Source organism: Rhinolophus hipposideros (assembly GCF_964194185.1).
Source record: "Rhinolophus hipposideros genome assembly, chromosome: 12".
Lineage (NCBI taxonomy): Eukaryota > Metazoa > Chordata > Mammalia > Chiroptera > Rhinolophidae > Rhinolophus > Rhinolophus hipposideros.
In genome coordinates, this window is record NC_138058.1 from 14,250,141 (window position 1) to 14,274,502 (window position 24,362).

The window sequence follows — 24,362 nt, forward strand, 5'->3', positions numbered from 1 at the left end:
AATTGGAATGATGCTACTGCAAGCCAAGGAATACCAAGGATTATTGGCAAACATCAGAAGCTAGGAAGAGGCAAGGAAGGATTCTTCCCTGGAATCTTCAGAAGGTGCCTGGCATTGCAAACACCTTGGTTTCAGACTTCTAACCTCCAAAACTATGAGTTAATTTCTGTTGTTTTAAGCCACGTCGTTTGTGGCAATTTGTTACGGCAGGCCAAGCAAACTAATACAACAATCTTATCAGTTTTGTAGATAAGACACTTCTGGAGGCCTATCCACTACCATTCACCCATTTCTTCTTACTATCATAACCCCAATTTTGTTCAATATCAGACAGCAATGTGCTCAGGGAAGATGGCCCATCCTCTGAGAAAAAAAATCATCAATGTGTCAAGCCAGTCAGAGTATATTCATTTCCCTTTGCCAGAAATGGGTTGGAGTGACCATTCTGACCCTGTTCTGGCTCCTGAAATGTAAGGGGAAGTCTGTGGCGGAGCTCGTGGGAAGTATTTCCTCCTTGTTGAAAATTCCAGAGACCCTTGCTCTTTCCTGCCTGCCTTTGGACATAATTGTGCGAGGACATACTGTCTGATGCTGCTGCAGCCTCTCCAAGCCATGAGAGAAAGGCCAAATGTATTGCCAAGAAGCTGACCCAGATATCATTGAGCTGTTAAACCCACAACCTCTGCTGTACTTGTTATGTGAGAAAAATGAACTCCTGTGTTTGGTTGGGTGTTCTACTAGCAGCTGAAAACAATCTGAAAGGCACACTGGGTATAACAGTTAATACCACCGATAACAGGATTAAAAATAATTTGACAAGACTGGAATACTTGTCCCAAATAAAAAATACAAAATGGAAATAAATGTCAAGTTTCTGTATTATAAATAAAGATTAATTTTTGATTAGGATAAAATGTAAATGAATATATATGTATTTAAAATTTCATGTCAAAAATACCATAAACAAATTTAAAAGGCAAATGGCAGAGTTCTCTAACATACATAACAGATAAGAGGTCTGTATCTGTATACAAAGAGCACTTGCAAACCAATAAGAAAATGACAAAACACTCCAATAGAAAAATGATATGGAATAAGAAAAGGCAATTCTCAAAAGAAGAAACATAAGTGGTTAATTAACACATGAAATTCAATCTCACTGACCTGTGTAGGGAATGCAAATTAAATGTAATAAAATATGCATATTCAGGTTAATAAGGCCTGAAATGTAAAGAATTTGGGAGCAGGGTCCTCAAAACTATGAGTGCAAAATTAACTATGAATGTGAACATATTTTAGAATGAGAAAAGCAATCATAACAAATTACAAATTTTAAAAAGCTGAAGAGAATCACAAATGTCACTAAAGCCAGTGAAAATAATGTATTTTAATTAATTGTCTAATACTCCTTTATAATATTTTCCTACCTTTTCTGGTTGCATATTTCATCATCTCTTCATTTGACACAAAAAAATTTGTATTAGCATTTTCTATGGAGAGGATAGATATATAATTCAGTATTTATCCTAGCATGGTTGATTAAAATGTTTCTTATTTACTGTTGCAAATCATACTAGTGTAACATGCAATTTCACACAGACTTACTTGCTCTTCCTAATACTGCTACAGGTTTATTCTCTATAAACACAAGAAACTTGACACATTCTGTGTTACATCATGCCCATCAAAAAAGTAATAGATGTAGTGCATTTATGTATAATTGTATATATTATGGTACTGAGTATATTCCTGAAAGAATGGCTTTGACTAGGAACCAATGAGAACTGAGCACTCCGCTTCAAGTTTTATATACTCAATAATTGGAAGGATAGTCATAAATTAGATCATGACTCTGTACATTTCTAAGTTTGTTTCTCTTCCCCTCTCCGAACATTTCCAGGGCCAAGGCTGCAAGACAAATTCATACCATAATGCAGTCTTTCCTCTGAACCTTTGTGTCAGGAAGCTGGCATAGTGGGTAATAGAAGTATTCTTGGAAGCCATTCCTCTAGTGGTAAGTAGCCACAACTTAACCAGACTTGGAAATGATAGCAACTCAATAAATATCTCTCTCTAAACCCTAACAAAATGTATTCCCAATTCAATTTTACCTTAGCCAGCTCCCCAAAATGTATTTGGTCACTTGAATAACATTCAACACAGAAAGAAGTGTGGTTGAGAGTAGAATAGGGAAAACAGCCGCCTTAAAAGATTTTAACTTTTCATTAACAATTGTCACCCAAATAAATTTAAAAAAAAAAGAAAAAAAGATTTTAACTAAAATGTTTTACTTTTGCACATTTTATGAAGACATATAATCATGTGACTGTATTGCTAGGGTCCTGAACAGGTCCTTAAAAGAGACCCATGCAAATTAGAGGCCCTAAAACTTAAGTTTTATATTCATGGTAAACAATCTTAGGTGTATCTGTATCTGTCATGAGTTTCCATATCAATCCCAATGTTTAAGACAAACATTTGTATACAGTAAAAAATTATTACTTATATGGTTCATAATGAACTAATACAGTAAGTTTTTTCTCAAGCTGTGGATCAGATCACTTTATATTCTTGTTCATTTCCAGATGAAGAGTTGGAAGTGCTTAGCATCATGATGCATGAAAAATATGGAAGTGTGAACCCTAGAATCACCTTAGGGTAACAATGAGAACCTGATAGGAACTGAGATCTACTGGGGACCCAGCAGAATTTGCTCAGCTTTCGCTCCTCCCTTCATTGTCTGAGGAACAATTCTTTGGAATGTCTGATCAGTTTCCTGAACAATGTTAGTTGAACAAATAATTCTGTGGGTTTTTTTTGTTCCACATTGCCATCAACATATTTTCCTGGATTTTCCAAAGCCGTAAGCAATAAATCAGTCAAATTTGGTCTGACTTCAGAAGAACACATGGAACTCTGAATCGTGTGACTGCTGTGTTCCCAAGCGTTTTACCCAGGGTTGGGCTCTTCGATCTTCCCATTAAATGCATGGTGTTGGCTGGCAGTGCCTGTGGTCTCTGGCCATTCCTTTATCAACATGTCTTGAGAAAACAATCTAAAAAGTGTTGGCAAAAGCCTAGTGATATTTCCCAGCTAGTTGGTAGACTTCACGTCTCACACTTTGATAATAGAAGTTGTCATCCAAAATCAAAAACAAAGGTCTAGAAACAGCAGTCTTCATTAAGAGGTAGCAAGAATGGGCCTCAGAGCTACACAAGATGAGATCTTGATCCTTTAAGCAGGTTATAATATCTTCCCACATGGTTTCAGTCCTGTTGGGTGGGGCAGCCATCTGACAAGTGTTAATGACAGCCATTCTAAGTACTTCAACAGTTCCTGATAAAGCAATTTCCATTGGGGTAGCAATGACCATGCGTTCGCCTCCTTGAGGAACACATCCCGCATGACGTCATTGTAAGCTATGTATGATGCTGATGGTCCAGCCCTGCTACTGCCAGAGTCCTGAGCAAGGGTCTGCTCAAAGGATGATTTTCCTGCTGCGGGCAGACCACAGAGGACACAGGGTCCTAGCTTCCGCAACTACCAGTTGGCTTCGCTGGTGTCCTTACTGTTCATTGTGCCCCGGGAGACCTAAGGAGGCTGGGAACATTGTCTCTGGAGTATTTTGTGTTTCTTCAGATAAATTCCCACAGTGGGATTACGGGATCCTTCTTTATCTCTTGTTACAGCCTTTGTTTTAACGTCTATTTTGTCAGATATAAACATTGCTACCCCAGCTTTTTGTTGTTGTTATTCTTATTTGCATGAAATGTCTTTTCCCATCCCTGTTACTTTTAGTCTATACGTACCTTTTCATCTGAAGTGAGTCTCCTGTGGCAGCATATGAATGGGTCTTCTTTTAGTCTCCATTCAGCCACCCTATTTCTTTGGATTGGAGCATTTAATCCATTTACATTGAAAGTAATTGTTGATAGATATGTAGTTACTGCCATTTTATTTTTCACAATTTTAAAAGATTTTTATTAAAATATAGCTAACATACAACATTAATTTCAGGTGTATACCATAGTTATTCAACATTTGTATACCTAAAGAAGTGATCACCATGATAAGTCCAGCAACAATCGGACACCTTACCACACTATCACATTATTGACTATATTCCCTATACTGTACATTATACCCCCATGACTTATTTGTTTTATGCCTGGAAATTTGAACCTTTTATTCCCCTTCACCTTTTTCCCTCCTTTAAAAATTTTTAAATTACATTTGATATTTAATATTATTTTATATTAATTTCAGGTGTACAGCGTGGTGGTTAGACATTTATATAATTTAAGAAGTAATCGTCCTGACTAGTCTAGTACCCACCTGGCACTATACATAGTTATTACCATATCATTGACTGTATTCACTATGATTTACTTTACATCCTCATGGCTAATTTGTAGCTACCAATTTGTACTTCTTAATCTACTTCTTAATCCCTTCACCTTTCTCACCTACCCACTCCAAACTCCCTCCCATGTGGCAACCATCAGAATATTCTCTGTATCTATGAGTTTATTTTTGTTTTATTTGTTCATTTTGTTCTTTAGATTCCACATATAAGCAAAATTGCATTGCATCTATCTTTCTATGTCTAACATACTCCATTCAGCACAATACCCTCCAAGTCCATCCATGCTGCCACAGATGGCAAGAATGAATTCCCTTCCATGGCTGAGAAATATTCCATACCACCTCTTTATCCATTCATCGGTCAATGGACACCCAGGTTGCCTCCACATCTTGACCATTGTAAACAATGCTGCAGTGTACATATGGCTGCACACGTCCCCTTGAAGTAGCAGTGTTGGGTTTCTTCAGATAAATACCCAGAAGTGGGATTACCAGGTCCTTGTTATAGCCTTGTTATAGCCTTGTTTTAGCCCTGTTTAGCCTTGTTATAACCTTTGTTTTAAAATCTATTTTGTCTGATATAAGTATTGTTACCGCAGCTTTTTGTTGTTGTTTCCATTCTCCCGAAATATCTTTTCCCATCCCATTACTTTCACTCTGTGTGTGTCTTTCGATCTGAAGTGAATCTTTTGTAGGCAGCATATGTAAGAGTCTTGTTTTCTTATTCATTCAGCCACCTATCTTTTTATTGGAGCATTTAATCCATTTACATTAAAAATAATTATTGACAGGTATGTAGTTATTGGTATTTTATTCATATTTTTTATCCTGTTCTTCTTATACTTCTTTTAAAATAAGTCCCTTTAATATTTCTTGTAGTACTGGTTTGGTGGTGACAAACTCATTTAGCTTCTTCTTGTCTGGGAAGCTCTTTATCTGTCCTTTGATTCTAAATGATAGCTTTGCTGGGTAGAGTAATCTTGGTTGTAGGTACCTGCTTTTCATCACTGAATATTTCCTGCCAATCCCTTCTGGCCTGCAAAGTTTCTGTTGAGAAATCAGCTGACGGTCTTATGGGAACTCCATTGTACATACCTAACTTGTTTTCTCTTGCTGTTTTTAAGATTCCCTTTGTCTTTAAATTTTGGCATTTTAATTATGATATTTCTTGGTGTGGATGTCTTTGGGTTCATCTTGTTTGGGACCCTCTGTGCTTCCTGAGCTTGTATGTCTATTTCCTTCACTAGTTTAGGGAAGTTTTCTGTCATTAATTCTTAAATAGTGAAATAATTCCTTGCTCTTTATTTTCTCCTTCTGGTACCCTTATGATGTGAATGTTGTTACACTTCATGTTGTCCCAGAGGCCTCTTAAAGTATTCTCATTTTGGGCAGATTCTTTTTTCTTTTTGCTGTTCTGATTGGGTGTTCTGTGCTACCTTGTCTTCCAAATCACTGATTCCATCTCCAATTCATCTAATCTACTGTTGATTCCCTCTAATGTATTTTTTCATTTCTGACTGGTTCTTTTTTATGTTTTTCTATCTCCATTTTTATTTTTCCCATCTATTTGCTGAAGTTCTCACTGAGATCATTGAGCATTCTTATAACAAGTGTTTTGAACTCTGCATCTGGTAGATAGCTTGTCTCCATTTTAGTTCAGTTCTTTTTCTGAAGTTATTCTGATCTTTCGTTTGGGAAATGTTTCTTTGTTTCCTTAGTTTGGCTGCCTCCCTGTTGGATTTATTTATTTATTTATTTATTTATTTATTTATTTATTTATTTATTTATTTATTTTATGTATTAGGTAGAGCTACTATGTCTCCTGATCTTGGTAGAGTGGCCTTATGTAGTAGGTGTCCTGTGGGGCTCAATGTTCCAGTCTCCTTGGTCACCTGAGCTGGGTGGTCCCTTGTGCAGGTTGTGTGAGCCCTCTTGTTATAGTTAAACCTTGATTGCTGTTTGCATGTCAATGGGAGAGATTGACCTTCAGGCTGACTAACTGTGAGGATTGGTCATGACTACAGCAGTGGAGTTGTCGTGCATGGACTAACACTACAGAGCATGATTTACTTTAGCAGGGCTGTGATGCCTGCTGAGTGTGCCTTTGCATGTGTTGTTTGTGGAGGTGGTTAAGTGGTGCTCCGGTGTGGTCTGAAGTTGGCCTCTTAGGACGCTTTGGTGCAGGCTAATTTCAGCTGCTGCCTGTGCCCAGCCCAGGGCCACTTGGTATGAGCTACAAAGTGATTTGCAGATGGTTGCCATTTGTGCTGGGTGTGGAGGTGCCCGGGAGAGGCGAAACTATGAACTGAGGCTAGCTGCCACTAGTGTCAGGCTTGGGGCTGCATAGCAAAAGGTATGGGGCATGCTGAGGCCAGATGCTGCTTATTTGGGTTTTGTGAACCTTTGAGAGATTTTAGGAAAGTCTGTGCCATAAGCCAAGACAGGCCGTTTATTTGGAAAAACCATTGGAAGCAGCTTGGGTGGACCCACAAGTTGAGTGGGTTATGATCTCAGGGAATCACCAGGGCCAGGCAAACACTGTTAGCCACGATGATGGAAATTCAGATATGGCACTCACCTGTGTGTGCAGGCTGTGTGGGGGGAGGGCTCAACAAAGGAACAATGGATTCTGCCAGCACTTCTGTCTGGAACAAAGCTGCCCCTCCAGCCCTTGCCATGAAGCCAGGCAATTCAGACCCTCCCTGCAAGTTCGAGGTGCAAGTGTTCTGGAGTCTTGGACTGGGGAGCCTGGTCTGGGGCTGTAACCCCTCGCTCCTTGAGGGGTAACTCCACAGCCAAGATAGCCTTCCTATTTTTTTTTTTTTTAAGCTTTGGAGCTCTTTGCTTTTTGATGTTTTTTAAAAAGATTTTATTGGGGAAGGGGAACAGGACTTTACTGGGGAACAGTGTGTACTTCTAGGACTTTTTCCAAGTCAAGTTGTTGTCCTTTCATTCTTAGTTGTAGAGGGCACAGCTTAGCTCCAGGTACAGTTACCATTGTTAGTTGCAGGGGGCGCAGCCCACCATCCCTTGTGGGAATGAAACCTGCAACCTTGTGGTTGAGAGCCTGCGCTCTAACCAACTGAGCCATCCGGGAGCTCAGCAGCAGCTCAACTCAGGGTGCCGTGTTCAATCTTAGTTGCAGTGGGTGCTGACCACCATCCTTTGTGGGACTCGAGGAGCTGAACCAGCAACCTTGTGGTTTAGAGCCCACTTGTCCTCGTGGGAATCAAATAGGCATCCTTCGGCGTTAGGAGCATGGAGCTCTTCCCGTCTGAGCCACCCGCCTTCCTATTTTTTAATCACTGCATGTAGATGTGTGACCAGCCCGTGTGGCCTCTCTGCCCCTCCTACCAGTCTTGACATACTTCTTCTGTATATCCTTAGTTAAAGGACTTCTGTTCAGCGATACTCCATGAGATTCTCAGTGATGGTTGTTCTGCAGTTTAGTCATAATTCTGAGGTGTTCATGAGAGGAGACAAGCCAGTGTTTACTTTGCTATCTTGACCCAAAGCTCTTATTTTCTTAATATGCAAAAAAATTAATCAATAAGAAAAAGACATAAAAAAACATAGTTACCCAGAACTACTATGCTTCACATAGCACATTATAAAAATTTTTTCTAATTTTTAAAATTAGCTTTACTGAAGTATAATTTACATTCAACAAAATTCCCCAATTTTAAGTATAATGTTTTGTGAGTTTTGACAAATGTATATGGTTGGTAATTACCATCACTATCAGGATATGGAATTTTTCTCTCATCCAAAAAGTTCCCTCATACCTTTTTGCAGTCATTTCTCTTCTCCCATTCCTTGAATCTGGGAAACACTTTCTATCACTATGAAGCAGCTAGAATTTGTAAAGCAAAACATTTTGTCATGTCTAGAATTTCATGTAAATGGAATTATACAGTATAAGTGTTTTGTATCTGGGTTCTTACACTTAGCATAATGCTTTTGAGATTTACTCTTTTTGTTGCAATTATCAGTAATTTGTTCCTTTTTATTGCTGTGTAATATTCCATTGAATGGATATGCTGTTGTACTCCCTTATCCTCAGGGGATACATTTCAAAGCCCCCAGTGGATGCCTAAAACCATGGATAGTACTGAACTCTCTATATAATTTTTTTCTCTATACATACATAACTTTTCACTTAAAGGAAACACTTGATGACTTCTCTTTGACGTATCCAAATTGCCAGCATCACTACTCTTGCACTTTATGGCCATTATTAAGTATAATTAGGGTTAGTTGAACACAAGCATTGTGATACTAGGACAGTCAATCTGATAACTGAGGTGGCTACTAAGTGGCTAATGGGTGGGTAGTGTAGATGCCTGGATATGCTGGACAAAGGTATGAGTCATGACCCTGATGGGATGAAGTGGGTCAGCTGGAGATTCATTATGCTACTCAGGATGGCACACAATTTAAAACTTATAAATTATTTATTTCTGGAATTTTCCATTTAATATTTTTGGACTAACGTTGACTGCAGGTAACTGAAGCTCTGTAAAATGAAACCTTGGATAAGGGGGAGCTATTTTATCACAATTTGGTTACCCATTCACCACTTGATGAACATTTTTTTTTCTTTCAGTTTTTGGCCATTATAAATAAAGCTGATATGAACAAGTCTTTATATGGACATGTGTATTCATTTCTCTTGGCTGAATATCTAAACAGTGGAATTACTAAATCACATGTAAGTATATATTTAGCTGCCAAACCACTTTTCCAAGATGATCGTACCATTCTACATGCCCTCCAGCAGTGTATGAGAGTTCCAGTTGCTCAACATCCTTGTCAGAACTGGGTATGGTCAGTCTTTCTAATTTTAGCCATTCTTATAGATGTGTAGTAGTATCATTGTCATTTAAAGTTGTATTTCTCAGTAATGTTGAACACCTTTATATGTATCATTTTCTTTCTTCTTTTTTTTTTTGTATTTGTCTATTTTTGGTGAAATGTCTGTTCAATTATTGTATATTTTAAAGTCTTTGTCTGCTAATTCCATTATTTCTTTCATTTCTTGGTCTGCTTCTATTGATTGACTTTTCCCTGCTTATGAGTCATTTTCTTTTCATGCCTGATAATTTTTGTTTGCATGTTGGACATTGTAAATTTTACTTTATTGAGTATTGGATTTTGTTGTTTTTCTTTAAATAATGTTGATCTGTTTATTTCCCCCTCGATCACAGTTAAGTTACTTAGGTAAGTTTAATCCTTTTGAGTCTTGCTTTTAAGCTGTGTTAAGGCAGGCCCAGATCAGTTTTTAGTCTATAACTAATTTTGTCCCAACACTAAGCCTGCTTTTGAGGACTCTGTCCAATGCTTCATATATTAAGAGGTCTCTCTGTTTTGGCTTATGTGAAGACAAAATATTCCCAGGCCTGTGTGAACTCCAGGATATATTTGGCATACTGCTTTGTGGTGGTTCTCTCCCTGACCTCCTGGAATTTCACCCATGTGTGCTCTGAACAGTATTCAACTAAAGACTTTAGGGGCTCCCTCTGCAGATCTCTGGAGCTCTCTCTCTCTCTCTCTCTCTCTCTCTCTCTCTCTGTCTCTGTCTCTCCCTTCCTCTCTGATATTCTGCTCCAAAATTCTAGCTGCTTCAGTTTTCCTGAGTTCTGATCTCTGTCTCCTCAACTCTGTAAGATTGCTTTGTTTGGTTTCCCCCTCCTACAGTGATACCTGGAAACTTTGAGAGAGTATCGGGAGCAATTGTAGGCCTAACATCGTTTGTTTCCCTTTTCATAGCTATCACAACCCCATTCGGCCTATTGGTCAATGTTTGAAAACAGTTGCTGGATTTATAATATTTTTTTCTGTTTTTCTAGTTGTTGATAAGGGGCGAGAGCGGGGGATAGAGGTGGGGGGACAATTCCCATGGCAGCTAATTCTTTATGGATGAAATTGGAAGTCTCTTTTTCTTATTTTCAACTTAAAAAATCCTAGGGGAAAATTTTGGCCCAGTTTATGTCCAGTGATCACTCATTAACCAATCGAGGTAGTAAAGAAAATCAAGGTGGTGAGAAGATGACACTTTCTAAGATCGGAGTGTGGGAAGTATCATTCCCCAATGCAAAATGGAGACGACTTCCCAGAAGGAAGGGGAATGGGTGCAGGGCAAAACCAGATAATAAGCATCCACTATAATAGCAGTTTAGGTGAAAAAGAACTTAAAATGAACCAACTGATAGGGCTATAAGAATCCCATTGTCTAAAAGGGATTCATGTATCTATGTTTTCCAGGGTCAAGAACAAACTGGAGGGGGTCTAGGATGGAGAAATATAATATGTGTAACAGTTACACTGAAAGAGATAAAATGAAATAAAAAAGCAAGTTTCTTCTTTCTCCATTCTTTCCCCTCCTCTGACCTTTGAAGTTTGCTCAGTGGAATACATTTTTTTCCAAACCCTGAGGGACATCTGGGGTTGGTCCCACTAGTTTCCTGGTCCTCTTCAGATAATAGAAAGACCTCCAGACATTTTAATCCCTTGAATAGTTTCATTTCATTGATTAAAATGTCTAGTTCTGTGCAAGAGTCAAACCTGAGAATCCCATTTATAGGAACAGGAGACATGCTGCAGGAAAGAAACAGCATGTGGAGAGCTTCTCCTCTATTTTTCCACCAAGAAGACCTCTTTGAACCACAGTATTCCATTCCGCTAGAGTGTTAACAGCATTTTCTGACCTCTCCAGGAGTGGGGGACGGGAGGGAGGAGGGGAGGTCTCTGGAAGGTACTATTTGTTTGGTAATATCCTGATCTGCCTGGTAGGTATTACAAGCTTCTCCAGTGGGATATGATTTTAACCATTTTACCTTAGGTAAGGTATGGTGAGGCTAGGCACAGGTCAAGAGAGAGAAACCGGAAAGTTTTACAGTTTTGTTACACTTACAGTTCCCTGGACAGAACACTGCCTGCCATGCAGGCCATTTGGGGTAAACACTGAGGTGGGTTACAAGGCAGAAGGAGAGAGGGTAACTGTGGTTTCTGCAGGAAGGAAAGGGCAAGACGGGACAAGCAGGCTTAGGATTGGCTAATCTGAGTGACTGCAGTGGACTCTAGGGCTTGTGGTCTGTCCTTGGTTGTCTGGTACCTGGACCTGGCTGATTAGGGCAGGTGTGAACTGCCCTAGTGGACTGGATTTGAGAGCCTGATAAGAGGAGTGGTTAGGGGAATGGACTTAACTGACTGCCTAAGAAGAGGAATTGACCTGCCTCTAGCCCGGGCCTCAAAACCAGGTCAAGACGGCATTTTGAAGGTGTTTTATGAGTTCTTTGGAGACTCCTGATCATAGAGATTGTCTCATCTGTAGTCCCCTTATTGTGGGCAAGGTCTTTCTTCTGCCTCTCTCTGTCTCTCTGTCTCTCTGTCTCTCTGTCTCTCTCTGTCTCTCTCTCTCTCTCTCTCTCTCTCTCTCTCTCTCTCACACACACACACACACACACACACACACACACACACACACACACACACACACACACACACTGAGGCACACTCTACTGATACATTTCCAGCCCCGTTTTGTCAAGGTCTGAGGTCTTCTTGCCTCTGCTGGGAAACTGTCTTGGGCAGGGTTCCTTCAAAGAACGCTTTGAGTTAGCTATGTCCTGTGTCTCTCACATCTGACACTGTATTATACATGACATGAAATGACATGAACATCAGCAAAGGAGAATAGTGCTCTGAGAGAGCACCACAGAGGGAGTTGAGGAAGGCAGCAGCAGAGTCGAGAAGCAGGGGACAAAGATTTTCCAAGCATAAGGGAATAACATCCAAGGACTTAACATAATAAGGGCCAGGACTAAGGTGAGGAGAGTCAGGCATTTGCTCAGGGGCAAAACTTAAGGGAGTGCCGTAAAATGCAGTGATCAAGATTTAAAAAATGTAATATATTAAAAATAAATACGTTAAACAAACGTGTGTATAGGATGCAAAGTTTTCCTTTAGCCTAAGGTTCTACAATGGCTCAGCAGGACACTGCTGCTATGCAATGGCAGCTTCTAGTTTCCTTCTGGCCAGATTGTACCCCTGAGCCAATTTCACACCCAAATGCTGGAGCAACCTCTTATGAAAGGCCTTCCTTAGGAAGTACCCTTTTATCTGAGACTTGAAAAAGTTGAGGCATGGGGTATAGCATGAACAGAGAACAGGGAACAGCACATATGTAAGTCCCAAATGCCTGAAGTGAAAGGAGCAAGAGAGATATTTGAAGAATGGTGGTGGCAATGAGTTTGTAGGCAGGGACCAGATTATGTAGGGACGCTTTGACATTTTCATTAGGGGAGACACATGCCCAGACTTGTTTCTTACGCGATTACAGCCGTGTGGGGGACAGATTGGAGGGATCAGGTCTGGGCACAGGTTAAGTCCCTTACAAGGCCAGCGCTGTATCTGGGTGAGGGATGACTGAATCTCAACCCGGACAGGTAGACAGATTCCCCAGGTCCAGGTCCAGGCCTCAGTTTCCCCACCATAACATGAGGGTGGGGCGACATCGGGTCTCGGCCCTGCCAGCTGGGCCACCACAAGGTTCCACTTGAGCAGCCGGTGCCTCGGTGAGCGCGGAGGAACCGCCCGACTTCAGGGGCGGGGGGGGGGCGAGCCGCGCAGGGCGGGTCCTCCCGGTGCCCGACCCGCCCGCCGCCCAATCGCCGCGGGCCCACCGAGTCCCGGGGGCTGGGGCAGCCGCCGCCCCCGCCGCCGCCGCAACGTGCGGCGACTGCGCCAACGCGCGAGCGCCCGGCACCGCGGCGGGTGCGCTCAGTCTGGCGGCGGCGGCCGTGCGCGAACGGACGTCCCTGGAGCGCTGCAGCCGCCCCGCCGCCCCGCCGCCCGCAGCCTCCCGGCCGCACGGGCAGCGCCGCCCGCCCGCCATGGTGTCATGGATCATCTCCAGGCTGGTGGTGTAAGTGGCCTTCTTCCCCGCGTCCCTTCCTCCCCGTCCTTCTCCGCCCCCGGCCCCGGGGCCGCGCCCGCCCCCCGGCGCTGCGGCTATTAATACCCGGCGGCCTCTAATTTTAGCAGGTACAGTAGCTGCTGAGGTCGCCGGCGAGCGGGCGGCGCGGGACGCGGCTGCTGCCCCGGGGCCGGGCCGGGGGTCGGGGGGCCGGCGGGCGGGGCCTCCCGGGGGCTCGTCTGCCGCACCCTGCGCTTTGTTCCCCGGGTGGGTGGCATGTGCGGAGGCCACGAATGGGCGCGCCACGGTGACAAGCGACTCTCTCCTTTGGGAGACAGGCTGGCTGGGGTCGCCTGTCACCGCGCCCCGCCGGCCGCCGCTTTTGTCAGGCGGAAAGGACTGGCAGAGCTCGGACGAGCCTGCGGCGCTGCCCGGAGGGGTCAGCGCGGAGGAGGGTGGAGAGGTGGAGGCGGGGCGCCCAGTGGGGTTGAAAACACACTCCTTTTTAGGTTTCTCACACTGACGGCGGTGAAGACCAGTCCCCCAGGTCTGATTCCTTTGGCGGGGGGTTTAAGGGAGAGACAGGAGCAGCCACCTCCTGGAATTCACTGGAAATTTCCAATTGACAGGTAGCCACCTGGATGGTGGCAATGACACCCCCCCGGGCCTTGCAGGAGAGCACAGAGCCATCTGGGGGGAGGCCCGGGTGAAGTCATTGGGGGTGGGTGTCAGGGGCGTTTTTCTCTGTCGAACTCCAGAGCTGAATAGACATTTGAAGAGCTCCTTCCCTCGTGGATTTATTTATTCCCCTTTGGACATAGTCGTGGTCGTTCCAGTTCTTTCCCTAACCATTCTCGCCAGAGTGGGGACAGATTCCGACACCTGTTCGGGCGAGCTGGGGTTCCGACTGGTCCGGGGAATGGAGGCTAGAGGTGTGCCTCAGGTTTTTTCTTTGTCTGAGAAAGAGGGGCTCCGGACTCCAGTTGATCATGCACCATCACTCCCTGTGTTGTGAAACATCTCCCATCTCCTACAGCTCTTGACTGATTTTTCAAAGAAGCAGTCAGTGGCAGCCTTCTGAAGTGGTTCTCGGCGTTGTCTCCTGGCCACCATTCGGGTCTTTCCTGCCCAAGCCAGAGTGTGTGTGCCTCTCAGCTCCCAAGTCTTCCATTCCGTGCAGGCCTGTCCACAGCTGTTGCTGACTGCTGGGGGTTTGTGCTGTACCTCGAGGTGGCATGTTAAATATTTAGAAGATTTCTGAGGGTAGAGCTGGCATGAATAAGACAGGGAAGAAGCTGGCACGCTTTGCCCCACCTCATCCCTGACCAAAGCCTGTCTTGCCTTCAGGGTGGTATTTTCTTTCCTGAAGTAGTGCTGTGATTTTCATATTTGCTAGGGAGGGGAGGGGAGGGGGCCCTCAGGTGCGGCCAGAGGGTTTAAGGTGGCCTGTTGGTCTGGCTGGAGGACCCACTCTCTATAGATAGTGCTGGGGCTGGGGCCGGGGATTGAGGTCTTCTGGTCTAGGGCCATGTGACCATTTTTAATTTTATTCATACACACACGCCTAACTGTACAAGGCATTTGGGGGGGGTTGGATAGGAGAGGCATGTATTTGGGGGGGGGCGGTCTCAGGGACTTGCTTTGACTTCGTAAAACAGCCACACTTCCCAGAAGTGAAGTTCAGAGAACTTAAATGACCATGAGAATTGCCCCTCAGGTCAGCTCAGGACTCTCTCGAAGGAGAGTTTGTGGGATTTGGGGTTGTTATTCCCACTGTCAACTCCAAAAGGTTTTAGATACCTCCTGTCCCCCCAATCCCTAGTTCTCCATAGCAACCTAACGTGGAAGTGTCAGTTGGGAATTATTAAAAACAATTTAATAAGTAGTATGTGTTTCATGTAATACCTGTTCATTATAGAAAAATTAGAAAATAAAGGTAAATAAACTGAAAACCATCCACCTTATTACCACACAGAGATAGCTAATGACAATTTCGAGAGGTCTGTTTTTCAGAAATGTTTTTCCCTATGCATATATGCGCATATGTTTTATATTTACAATTGAAGGAAATTATCAACTCAGCCCAAATTTCCACATACCTCTTTGCAAGTTTGGAGTCAGAAAACGGTTCAAATCCCAGTTCTGCCTCTTGCCAAAAAATTGCAATTCATGAGAGCTTAATTCACAGGCTCGTTTACCTCCTGTTACTGTTGCAGAGATTTCAATGACACATGATGCATAAATTGCCAAGCCCCATGAAGAGCATTAAATCAATGATGATTCCTTCTTCTGTCCTCTCAGGTACCTGAGAGGGTATAAGAGTTCTGGAAGGGACTCTCAGACTTCCTCTACTCCTGTGGTTTTCAAACTGGCTTCCTTGAGGGCCACCTAGCTCTGGACTCCCCAGCCCTGATTCAGCACAAGCAGCTCCCCTTTTGTTTGTTTTCATTGTTGGGGTTCTTGATAAAATATCATTTACAAAATATCTGGGTTTTACTACTAATAAAAACCACTGCTCAGGTCCTCCCCTCTCATCTGTAAAACTGTAGAGGAAATGTGCTTTGCCCAAGGACACGAGGGGAGCAGGTGAAGAAAACAGCCTCTGGATTTTGGGTCCAATACCCTTTACACTTCTGCTTGGCCTTGAGGTGATCCTAAATTGATCTCTGTCAAGCTCCCAAGACCTCTGGTATAGCGTCCTATGATTTTTGTCCACAAGTCCCACTTACTGTAAACAACCTTGTCATGGTTTTGTAAGTCTCTGTCACATCAAAGAACATTTAAGGAAGGCCTATCACTGTATTCTGAGGTTGATCTGAGGAGTGTCTTCCTTCTAACCAGAGACCTCAAGAAAAGCTGACAGTATCTAGGGACAGCCAGCTTGTGGGTGTCTGGGTTACCACTGGCTGTGAGTGTTTTTAAGGCAGTGATCATGGCTTATTTACTTCTCCAACCCTTTGCCCCCTCTCAAGGCTCTTTTTTGAAGTACCTGGTACCTGAGAGCACACAGTGAAGATTGGTTGTGTTGAAGGAGATCAGAGGTCTTGGGGTAAGCAGGGAGGCTGGCCAGTGTTATCCTCAGGAGATGGAGGTCAGTGACCCTCAGGACAGACTTGTGCCCCTTGGGCAAAACTTCATAGTAAAGACCAATTTGAGATGCCACTTTCTTGCCAGCTGTCTTCCTCCTAACTCTGTCCGCTCAGCCTAGAAATAATTAAGGAAGAGCTACTGAGTGCAGTAGCAAGGCTGGCCTTGTTAGAACCTGGTTGATACCTACATGGAACATGGGCGCTCATTTAGGGCTGGCGTGCGGGCCTCCTTTAAAATACTTGGTTTTCTTTACAAAAAACATAAAACCCAGGCAGCAATGAATTTCAACTGGGGAGAGTATATCTGTGTGTGCTGGAGTGGCACATAGAGGTTTCTCCATACCTTCTTGGGTGAATGCTCTGCTGGAAAGCATTTGTTCCAAGGAGCAGGTGTTGCCTTGTTGTCTCTGGACAGAATTTGGCCAAGGCCCAGAATGTTGGATTCAGAGCGTCCCATTACTGATGGGATTAGTTGACCAAAACTCCAACTCCCTGCATGGGGAAGAAGCGAGTCCTACTTAAGCCAATTTTCTTAGTAACTGACATCAATGCAGAAAAAAACCTTATTGCATCCACATTGCATGTCTTTTGTAGAATGTTAGTTTTTAGAAAGTACAGTCTGATATTTAAAACAAAATCTGAGTTTGGTGGCTGAAGATCTGGCTAAGTGCTAGGGCTGTGATTGGAGCGTGAAGTCTGTGTGCCCTGGGTCAGCGATGCGCAGGGAAAGGAGACTGGAAGGAATGTGGCTTGTCTTCAAGGTGTTCCCCAACTGTTGCAGCACAAATGCGGGGAGGGAGTAAAGCAAAAAAGAAAAGACCATAAATTCTTAAACATGAGCTTGCCATTCTTTGGGGCCTGCTTTTAAATCGTGGAATGCAGAGAACGATCCTGTGAATGCAGGGTTCCCGTGGGTTGGGGAGTTACTTCCTGGCACTGTGGTGCAGTACAGGACAGGAGCTGGTAAATGTTGCAGTCGAATTGTGAGAGGAAAGGTGTTGGGCTGGAAGTCAGCATACTTGGGTTCTAGCCCCAGCGCTGGTCTGACCCAACGTCAGAGTCCTAAGGGCTCTCACCCGCCCTGGCGCGCAGCTTCCTGTCTATGAGACCTGGGTGTTGGCCAGCTTTACCGTGGAGGTCTTAATAGTTTCAAGAGCTGTTGCTTCTATAGGCCTCTTCCTCTCCCAGCCTCCTGAGCTGGCCCTAGCACACCATGTTTATTTATCATAAACAGGAGGAGTATCCTCAAGGAAGTGAAAAATACTAGCTTGGATTTCGCTGCTGTTCTGCTACCCTGTTCTTTGTTTATCAGTCCTGCCTGCCTGCTGGGAAGTAGCTTTGGTGCACTTCTTCCTGCTGTGTCTTATTTGAAGGTTAGGTAACAAGTAAGGGTCTCACCTGGTTATTACTGGCTCAGTCCTCCCCTTCCTGCTGAAGTGAGAGCTGTCTTCTCTGGAGTGTGTATTATTTGGGGGAAGGAAGAGCACTGGGAAAAATGAGACAAAGGGGAGTCAGGCTCATTGTAGCCACCTAGTGAGGCTTTCATTTTGTGTGTTGTGTATGTGTGTTGTGTGTGTATATTTTCCAAGGGGACTCAAGAGGCAGTGGGTGAAGGGGGGCGGGGGAGGCTTGGCCATGCAGTAGTCACTGTCACTATGTATGATACCTTTGGAATTTCACTGCCAAGGATGAGCCACACACATGCCCAACTGGTGACCAGGATTCTTGGTGTCTGTGGAAATTTTTCTGAGAACCAGCAGGAGCTAAGGGGGTTGGCGTTTGGGCTTTGAGGATGTTTTCCTTTTACTACTGGGCCTTGGGAAGGCCCTGATGGATTGGAAGAGGGATAGTTATCTACCTATTGTTCATTCTGGACTTGCACATCTCATCTCTCTTTACGCAGAAACATTGTTTTCCCTTTGGGTTTTTTCAGTCACACCCAGGGGCTTTCCTGGGATTATAGAGAAAAAGGAAATACTAGGCCAAAAAAATGTATACACATGACTTGTATTCATCTTTTGTTATGGGTATATCTTGAATATTACAATTTTAATACAGTTTTTTCCTTTCTTAAAATGTGTATATATATATATTTTTGGCACCCTCTGTGTAGATAAAGGACCAAATATTGGGCACACAATAAGAGTGTCTGAAGAAATCTTGATGGGTAATCTGATACAGGCCTTTCAGCACGGCATGCACCCCCAGGCCAGGGATGGCGAGTGAGTTTCATCTCTTAGGATGAAGAAGAGGCTACCTGGGACACAGTCTTGAGGAGGAAAGGGAAGCTGGGCTGGGCCCAGTAGGGAAGGAGTCCCGTGGTGATTTATGCGGGGAAGATGGTAATAGGGCCACACACGTTGGTTCAGTATTTGCTCTCCCAGACTTAGCCCACTCCTGATCAGAAAAGGTCTTCCACTGTCAGAGTTTTATGTACTTCCCTAAATTAGTCAGCAGAGAGCAACATCCTTCACCTGAGTTCGCACCCACTCCTGACATCCGCCCCCACCAGGCCTTGTCAGTCCCCTGGCAGTTCTAGGCCAAAGGTGCCTCTTGCTGCCAGCTTCAGGAGCTGTCCAGCCTGGTGGCTCTCTCGTCTGCCTCTTTTCTCTTAGGACAATCACGCACATACCACATTTTCCCTTTTTCTCTTGCCTTTCACCAGTCACAGCTCGGTTACATTCTCCTTTGGCCTTCTCTGTGTGGTACTGCATTCACATCCTTTCTACTTCCTTGCCGTGGTCTGCAGAGGGCACTTTGGACTTCAAAACGAGTTTCCCATCCCCTTCTGGTAACTTACCCTATCCTACCTCTTGCCACTAAGCCAAAGAAGTGGGCATGTGACCCAGATCTAGCCACACATTTCCCTGGGCACAGAGATTGGTCCAGAGGTGGATATGTGACCCAAACTGAGCCACTAGATCTTTCCCCAGGGTTTCTTGATTAGAAGCTGGGAGAGGATAGCCTTGCCTAGAGAGCCTAGAGCTGGAAAGATATGAAGATGGGGCTGCTGGTGTCCAAACCCCTCGCACATGGAGAAGGCCTGGATACAAAAGGGATGAATATGGCAAAGCACAGGTGAATAGAGATGAGACATGGGCAGAGAGAGAAGGAAACTGGCATGAGTCTTGGTCCTAATTCCTGCCTCTTTTCCTTTGATTCCTTGAGCTATTCCATACCCTAGAAGGAAAGCTTTGATTAGTGCTTGTATTATTAAGTATGTATTGTAGTGGTGAGGATGGCCGGGGGTATGCTTCAGTAACAACTCTCAAACCCCAGCGGCTAAAGACAACAAAAGTTTATTTCTTGCTTTATTCTGCCTGTTCACTGTGGACTGGCAGAGACACTCTGCACGTAATCGTTAGAGTCCCAGGCTGACTGAGTCTCCTTTGTCTTAGGATGCTGTCATCGCCACATAAGGCACCAGGATTTACTGTGGTAGGGAAAGAAAAATGGAGAATCACGTACTGTCTCCTATGTACCTCTAACTAGAAGTGACATGTGTCACTTCTGCTCACATTTCCTTGGCCAAAGAGTCGTATGGCCAAGGCTGAATTAAAGTGGCTGGAGAATTACAGTTTTACTATTACAAATGTCTGTGAACAGTCCCAGTGACCACCATGTAGGTTGAATGAATGAATCCTAAACAGCTTTGCAAACCTCTAAATGTCCTTTTTCTGGTAAAGGTGGTGTAAGATGGGATTTTTCCCCCCCTCTTGCAACTTGGAAGAGTCTAGCACACTCCTTTACCCCTTTACATTAGAAAAATCTCTCACTCCCCTTTGACCCCTTTTCTTTATTCTGTTTCTGAGTTTTAAAAGGCGGTCTTCATTTTGAGGAGAAATTAGCCGTTGTAAAGAACCGGTGCTATTCCATGGCTAAGCCCTTGAAGACGCCTTATCATTTTCATTATGCTCTAAATGTTTATCTCCATCTGTCTTCCTCCATGAAACCTCCCTTGGGTCCCCTAACTGAAGAAGTTCTGTCCTCTGTGTCTCCAGAGTGGCATAATCACTTTGTACCTTGTGTTAGGATGCTTTGTGCTTTTAACTCCCCTTAAGGACCGTGGATCTGTTTCTTTGTCTCCCTCACTGTTCTTCATATGTAGTAGGTGCCCGGTGAGTACATATTGGGTCATGAATGAGTCAGGACCTTGCTACCCATTGCTGGTCTGTGTACCAGCAATATTGGCCTCACCAGGAGATAGTCAGGAATGCAGAGTCCCAGTCCCCACCCATGACCTAGTGAATCTGCATTTGAACAAGATCTTTGTGAAGCTTGAGAAGTGCGGGGTGAGGTACCATCACCTCCCATGAAATGAAAAGAAATACACTTGCCTGAGTTTCCCATTATTGGCTGTAGAACAGGATTCAGTCCCATACCATCCATTGGTGCTGGACTGTGGTTCATCCTTTTGGTTCTGAGAGGTTCTGACCCTGAATTTTTATGAGTTCTGAATGGCATCATTGGACTCCCCGAAACCATTGTCCGACCAAGAGCCTGTCACACATGAGCTGCCTTAGTGTGATCTGTCTAAAATTTAATTTTGCCTCAACTGGGGTTTAGACTGTCAGGACAAAGCCTGTTAGACAGAATGTTGAATGGAGAGGGTCATGGTACTTAAAGGAGAGTGGGCTGCAACCCACCTTGAGAAAGAAGCATGGTATAATAGTCAGCTGATGGCTGGGGACTCACGGTGGATGTACAGAAACATCAAAGGACTTTTTCTCATGAGCATGTGAGGCTGAGAATTGCTGGTCCCCATGTGTCTGTCCCTCCTGAGGAAATCTCAGGATTCAGCAAAATCTTTATCCTCTTCAGGGCAGGTCCTGTATGCTGTGGAATCCAGTCTTGCCAATGAGTCCTCCCAGCAATACCTTAAAATCCTCCCCATCTAACCGACTCCCACCTCCACTGACACCACCCTGTTCCAACCTAAAGTTACTGCTCTCTGGACTATTTCAAAACCCTGCCTGCTTCTACTCCTGCCCCTCCAGTGAGTTGTTTAAATGTGAGATAGATCATATCTTTCACCTGCTATTAAAAAACTGTCCAAAGACCTCATGTTACACTAAGAATAAAGTTCAGACTCCTTACTATTCTCAACAAGACTGGGCAAAGCCTGACCCTGCCCTCTGTCCCCTGTCCTCTGCCCCTGCTCTCTGCCCCCTGCCCTGCCCCCTGCCCCTGCCGTGACCTCACCTTTACTGCTCTCCCCTTCCTCACTCAGCAACATCATCCTCATTGTGCCTGGAAGGTGACACATTTGCTGTTACCTCTGCCTAGAAACTGGATCATCCATGGTCCTCTTCCTCTTTCCATGTAGGTCTCTGCTCACATATCACCTTTTCAGGAGAGGCCTTTTCTGACTACCTTCTCCAAAATACACCCCACCCACCACTCTATCCTCTTACCACTCCCTGAAATTATGCTTTTTATTCATTTGCTTACTTGTTTATGGTCTATCTTTCCACTAGTGTTTGCTCTTCATGATTATTGAGGCTTTATCATGTGCACAGCTGTTTTCCCGGTGCCTAGAGCAGTGCTAAGTTCATAGTAGGTGTTTAAAAAATATTTGTTGAATAAGTGATGCCTTAGAATTCCCATTAGCATTAGAAGATCCTTATTTTTTTACTTCTCAGACATAAAGTGCTTCATTTTTGAGGGCTGCATTCATATCTCTTATGCCATACTCTACATTAGATGTCACTCATGAGTTAGGCAGACTATCATGGGTGAGACTTCTGTAATTGTTAATTGGTTAAAGGGGTAGGTGAATCTCGATTTACCTTTGATTTTTACCTAGTTCTTTAACCAATTAACAAGAAGATCCTTTTTAAACACCAGGTTTGTAGAAACTTTATTTGTGACCTTGGCAATTAACCTAACCTCTCTAAGCCTCAGTTTTCTCATCTGTAAATTGAAAGAGTGATTTCTACTTCTGACAATATTGAAAACTAAATAGTCTGAAAGCCCTCCCATAATAAAACTGGATTTCAAATCTTATAAAAATTGTGGGTAAAATATAGCAATGATCCCCTTAAAATGTATAGTTGAGCTTTTAAGTATAAGGGAATTTGCCAGGAGACAAAACAGAGATGGAATCATTTTGCAAGGCTGTAAACCAGTATTGTAGAAGCTAACAGACTGCCCTGAATTTTAGCTAAAACAACAGCCATTTTGTTATCACCTCCTCTGGTTCTGTGGGTCAGGAATTTGGACAGGATACAGGACACAAAACTCATCTCTGCTCCATGATGTCTTGGTCTCAACTGGAATGAGGCAAATGGTAGTGGCAACCTGGGTACCTCTTTCTTTTCATGTATCCCAGGGCTTTTCCATATGGTCTTTCCATGTGATTTCTCCAGCATGGAGGCCTCAGGATAGTCAAATTTCTTATGTGGAGGCTCAGGGCTCCAAGAGTGAGTGTCCAAGAGGCATCAGTAGAAACTGCAAGACTTTTTATGACCTGCCTTCAGAAGTCCCAGGATGACACGTCTGCTGCATTCTATTGGCCAAGCAAGTCACTAAGGCCATCCTAGATTTGAAAGGAGTGGGAATTAGATCCCTCCTCTCAGTGGGAGGGGTAGCAAATAATTTGCAGCCATCTTTAGTATACCAAGCTGGAGGATTGGCCCAGCTTGGTTTTAATATCTACATAGAGAAAGGAGAGGCTTGGGCCTGTGGAAGTAATAAGTCAGAGCTGAAAGTTTGCCTAAAGTTGAGATTTGAAGGGCTATTCCACACTGTAGTCCTGAATAGGATAGAAAAGGGAGAAGTCTTCCTTGGGAATTTGAAACCATCCACAGACCTGTCCCATATGGATTTGGAGTTTAAATGAACACATCCTACATGGTCTCAGTACCTCCAGCTGAGAGATTAACATAAAAATTTGTCTTGGGCCAGTGTTACTCCTGGGGCACCTGGCAGAAATTACTCCAATCTCTCTAAAAGATCTCAATACATAGCATATGAAATTAGCCCCAAAGAACATGAATTTACATTCCAAAATTACAAAACACGTGAGGTAACAACCCCCATACACAGGAGATAACAAACACTACAGGCAAGAGGATTAGACCTCCAGAAATGACTGAAAAAAAACAACAACAATATAGATATATATAACTTGTATAAAATAACTATTACTCAGACCTCAGAATAAGTATTTTTAAAATGAAAAAGTAAGTAAAAGAAAAAAATGAAAATATAAGAAGACAGCAGATCCTGGGGTGGAGTTGGGGAAAGGAATGGGGCCGTTAGAAAAAGAAGCAATTCTAAAAGTAAAAAAGTATTGAAATGAGAACCCCAATGGATAGTTTAAAAATGATGAGTGATTGAACACTGAGGGGGTGATGTTTTCCATGCTACATCTTGGAGCTAGAAGGGATCTTAGTGATCTCAAGCTGTTGTTCCACAGGCAAGGAAGACAAGACCAGAGAGAGTCATCAGGCGACTAGCCTGACTGGCTTGGCCAAGACTTGAGGCCGGGTCTGCAGTTTCTGAAAATGTTTAGATGTGGAAGTAAGAGGAGGTTTGTTTTAATGTGGTTAGATGGTTGGACTAAGACCAGTGGGTGACTCGAAGACAAATTTTGGGCTTGACAGAAGGAAAAGGTTTCCAGTAGTTGGTGCTCATGTGAGGCCATGAGCTCCTGGCTTCAAACCCTAAGGCCTTCCAACTGAGACTCATGATTTTTATCTTTTCCCTTAATAGTGGTGGAGGAAGAGAGGTAAGAGTTATTGGAAAGATTCTCTTTTTCAGTGGATAGGCCTTCTATCCCTGTTCAAGATCAACTGATTCATTCATTGACTCACTGCCCATTTATTGCCCATTTGTTTTGTGCAGGCAGTACACTGGGCACTACGGACATAAAGCTGAATGAGTTTCAGTTTCATCTTTGAGAAGTTCATGAGGTCACATAGCTGGTCAGTGGGAAACTTGGACTTGAATTCAAGGTCCTGCCTGCTGGCCATTGCTCTGTCCATTGG

The 24,362-nt window shown here is 43.6% G+C and overlaps 1 protein-coding gene and 1 pseudogene across 7 annotated transcripts in view; one reads left to right on the plus strand and one right to left on the minus strand.

Moving 5' to 3' along the window:
• Positions 1-2,689: 2,689 nt before the first annotated feature.
• Positions 2,690-13,261, minus strand: LOC308505765 (L-seryl-tRNA(Sec) kinase-like; annotated as a pseudogene). The gene is made up of 2 exons: positions 12,910-13,261; positions 2,690-3,497 (listed from the first exon to the last, which is right to left on the minus strand). The product of its transcript is annotated as an L-seryl-tRNA(Sec) kinase-like (transcript).
• Positions 13,072-24,362, plus strand: part of REEP1 (receptor accessory protein 1) — a 122,652-nt gene continuing 111,361 nt past the window's right edge. For 2 of the 6 annotated variants that reach the window (XM_081068339.1, XM_081068341.1), the window contains exon 1: positions 13,105-13,291. In XM_081068339.1, coding sequence (XP_080924465.1) covers positions 13,260-13,291 — 32 coding nt within the window. In that variant the 5' untranslated portion in view covers positions 13,105-13,259. Of the gene's footprint in view, positions 13,292-24,362 lie in introns of all 6 variants that reach the window. The other 4 variants (XM_081068342.1, XM_081068343.1, XM_081068340.1 and 1 more) reach the window with 4 other exon arrangements.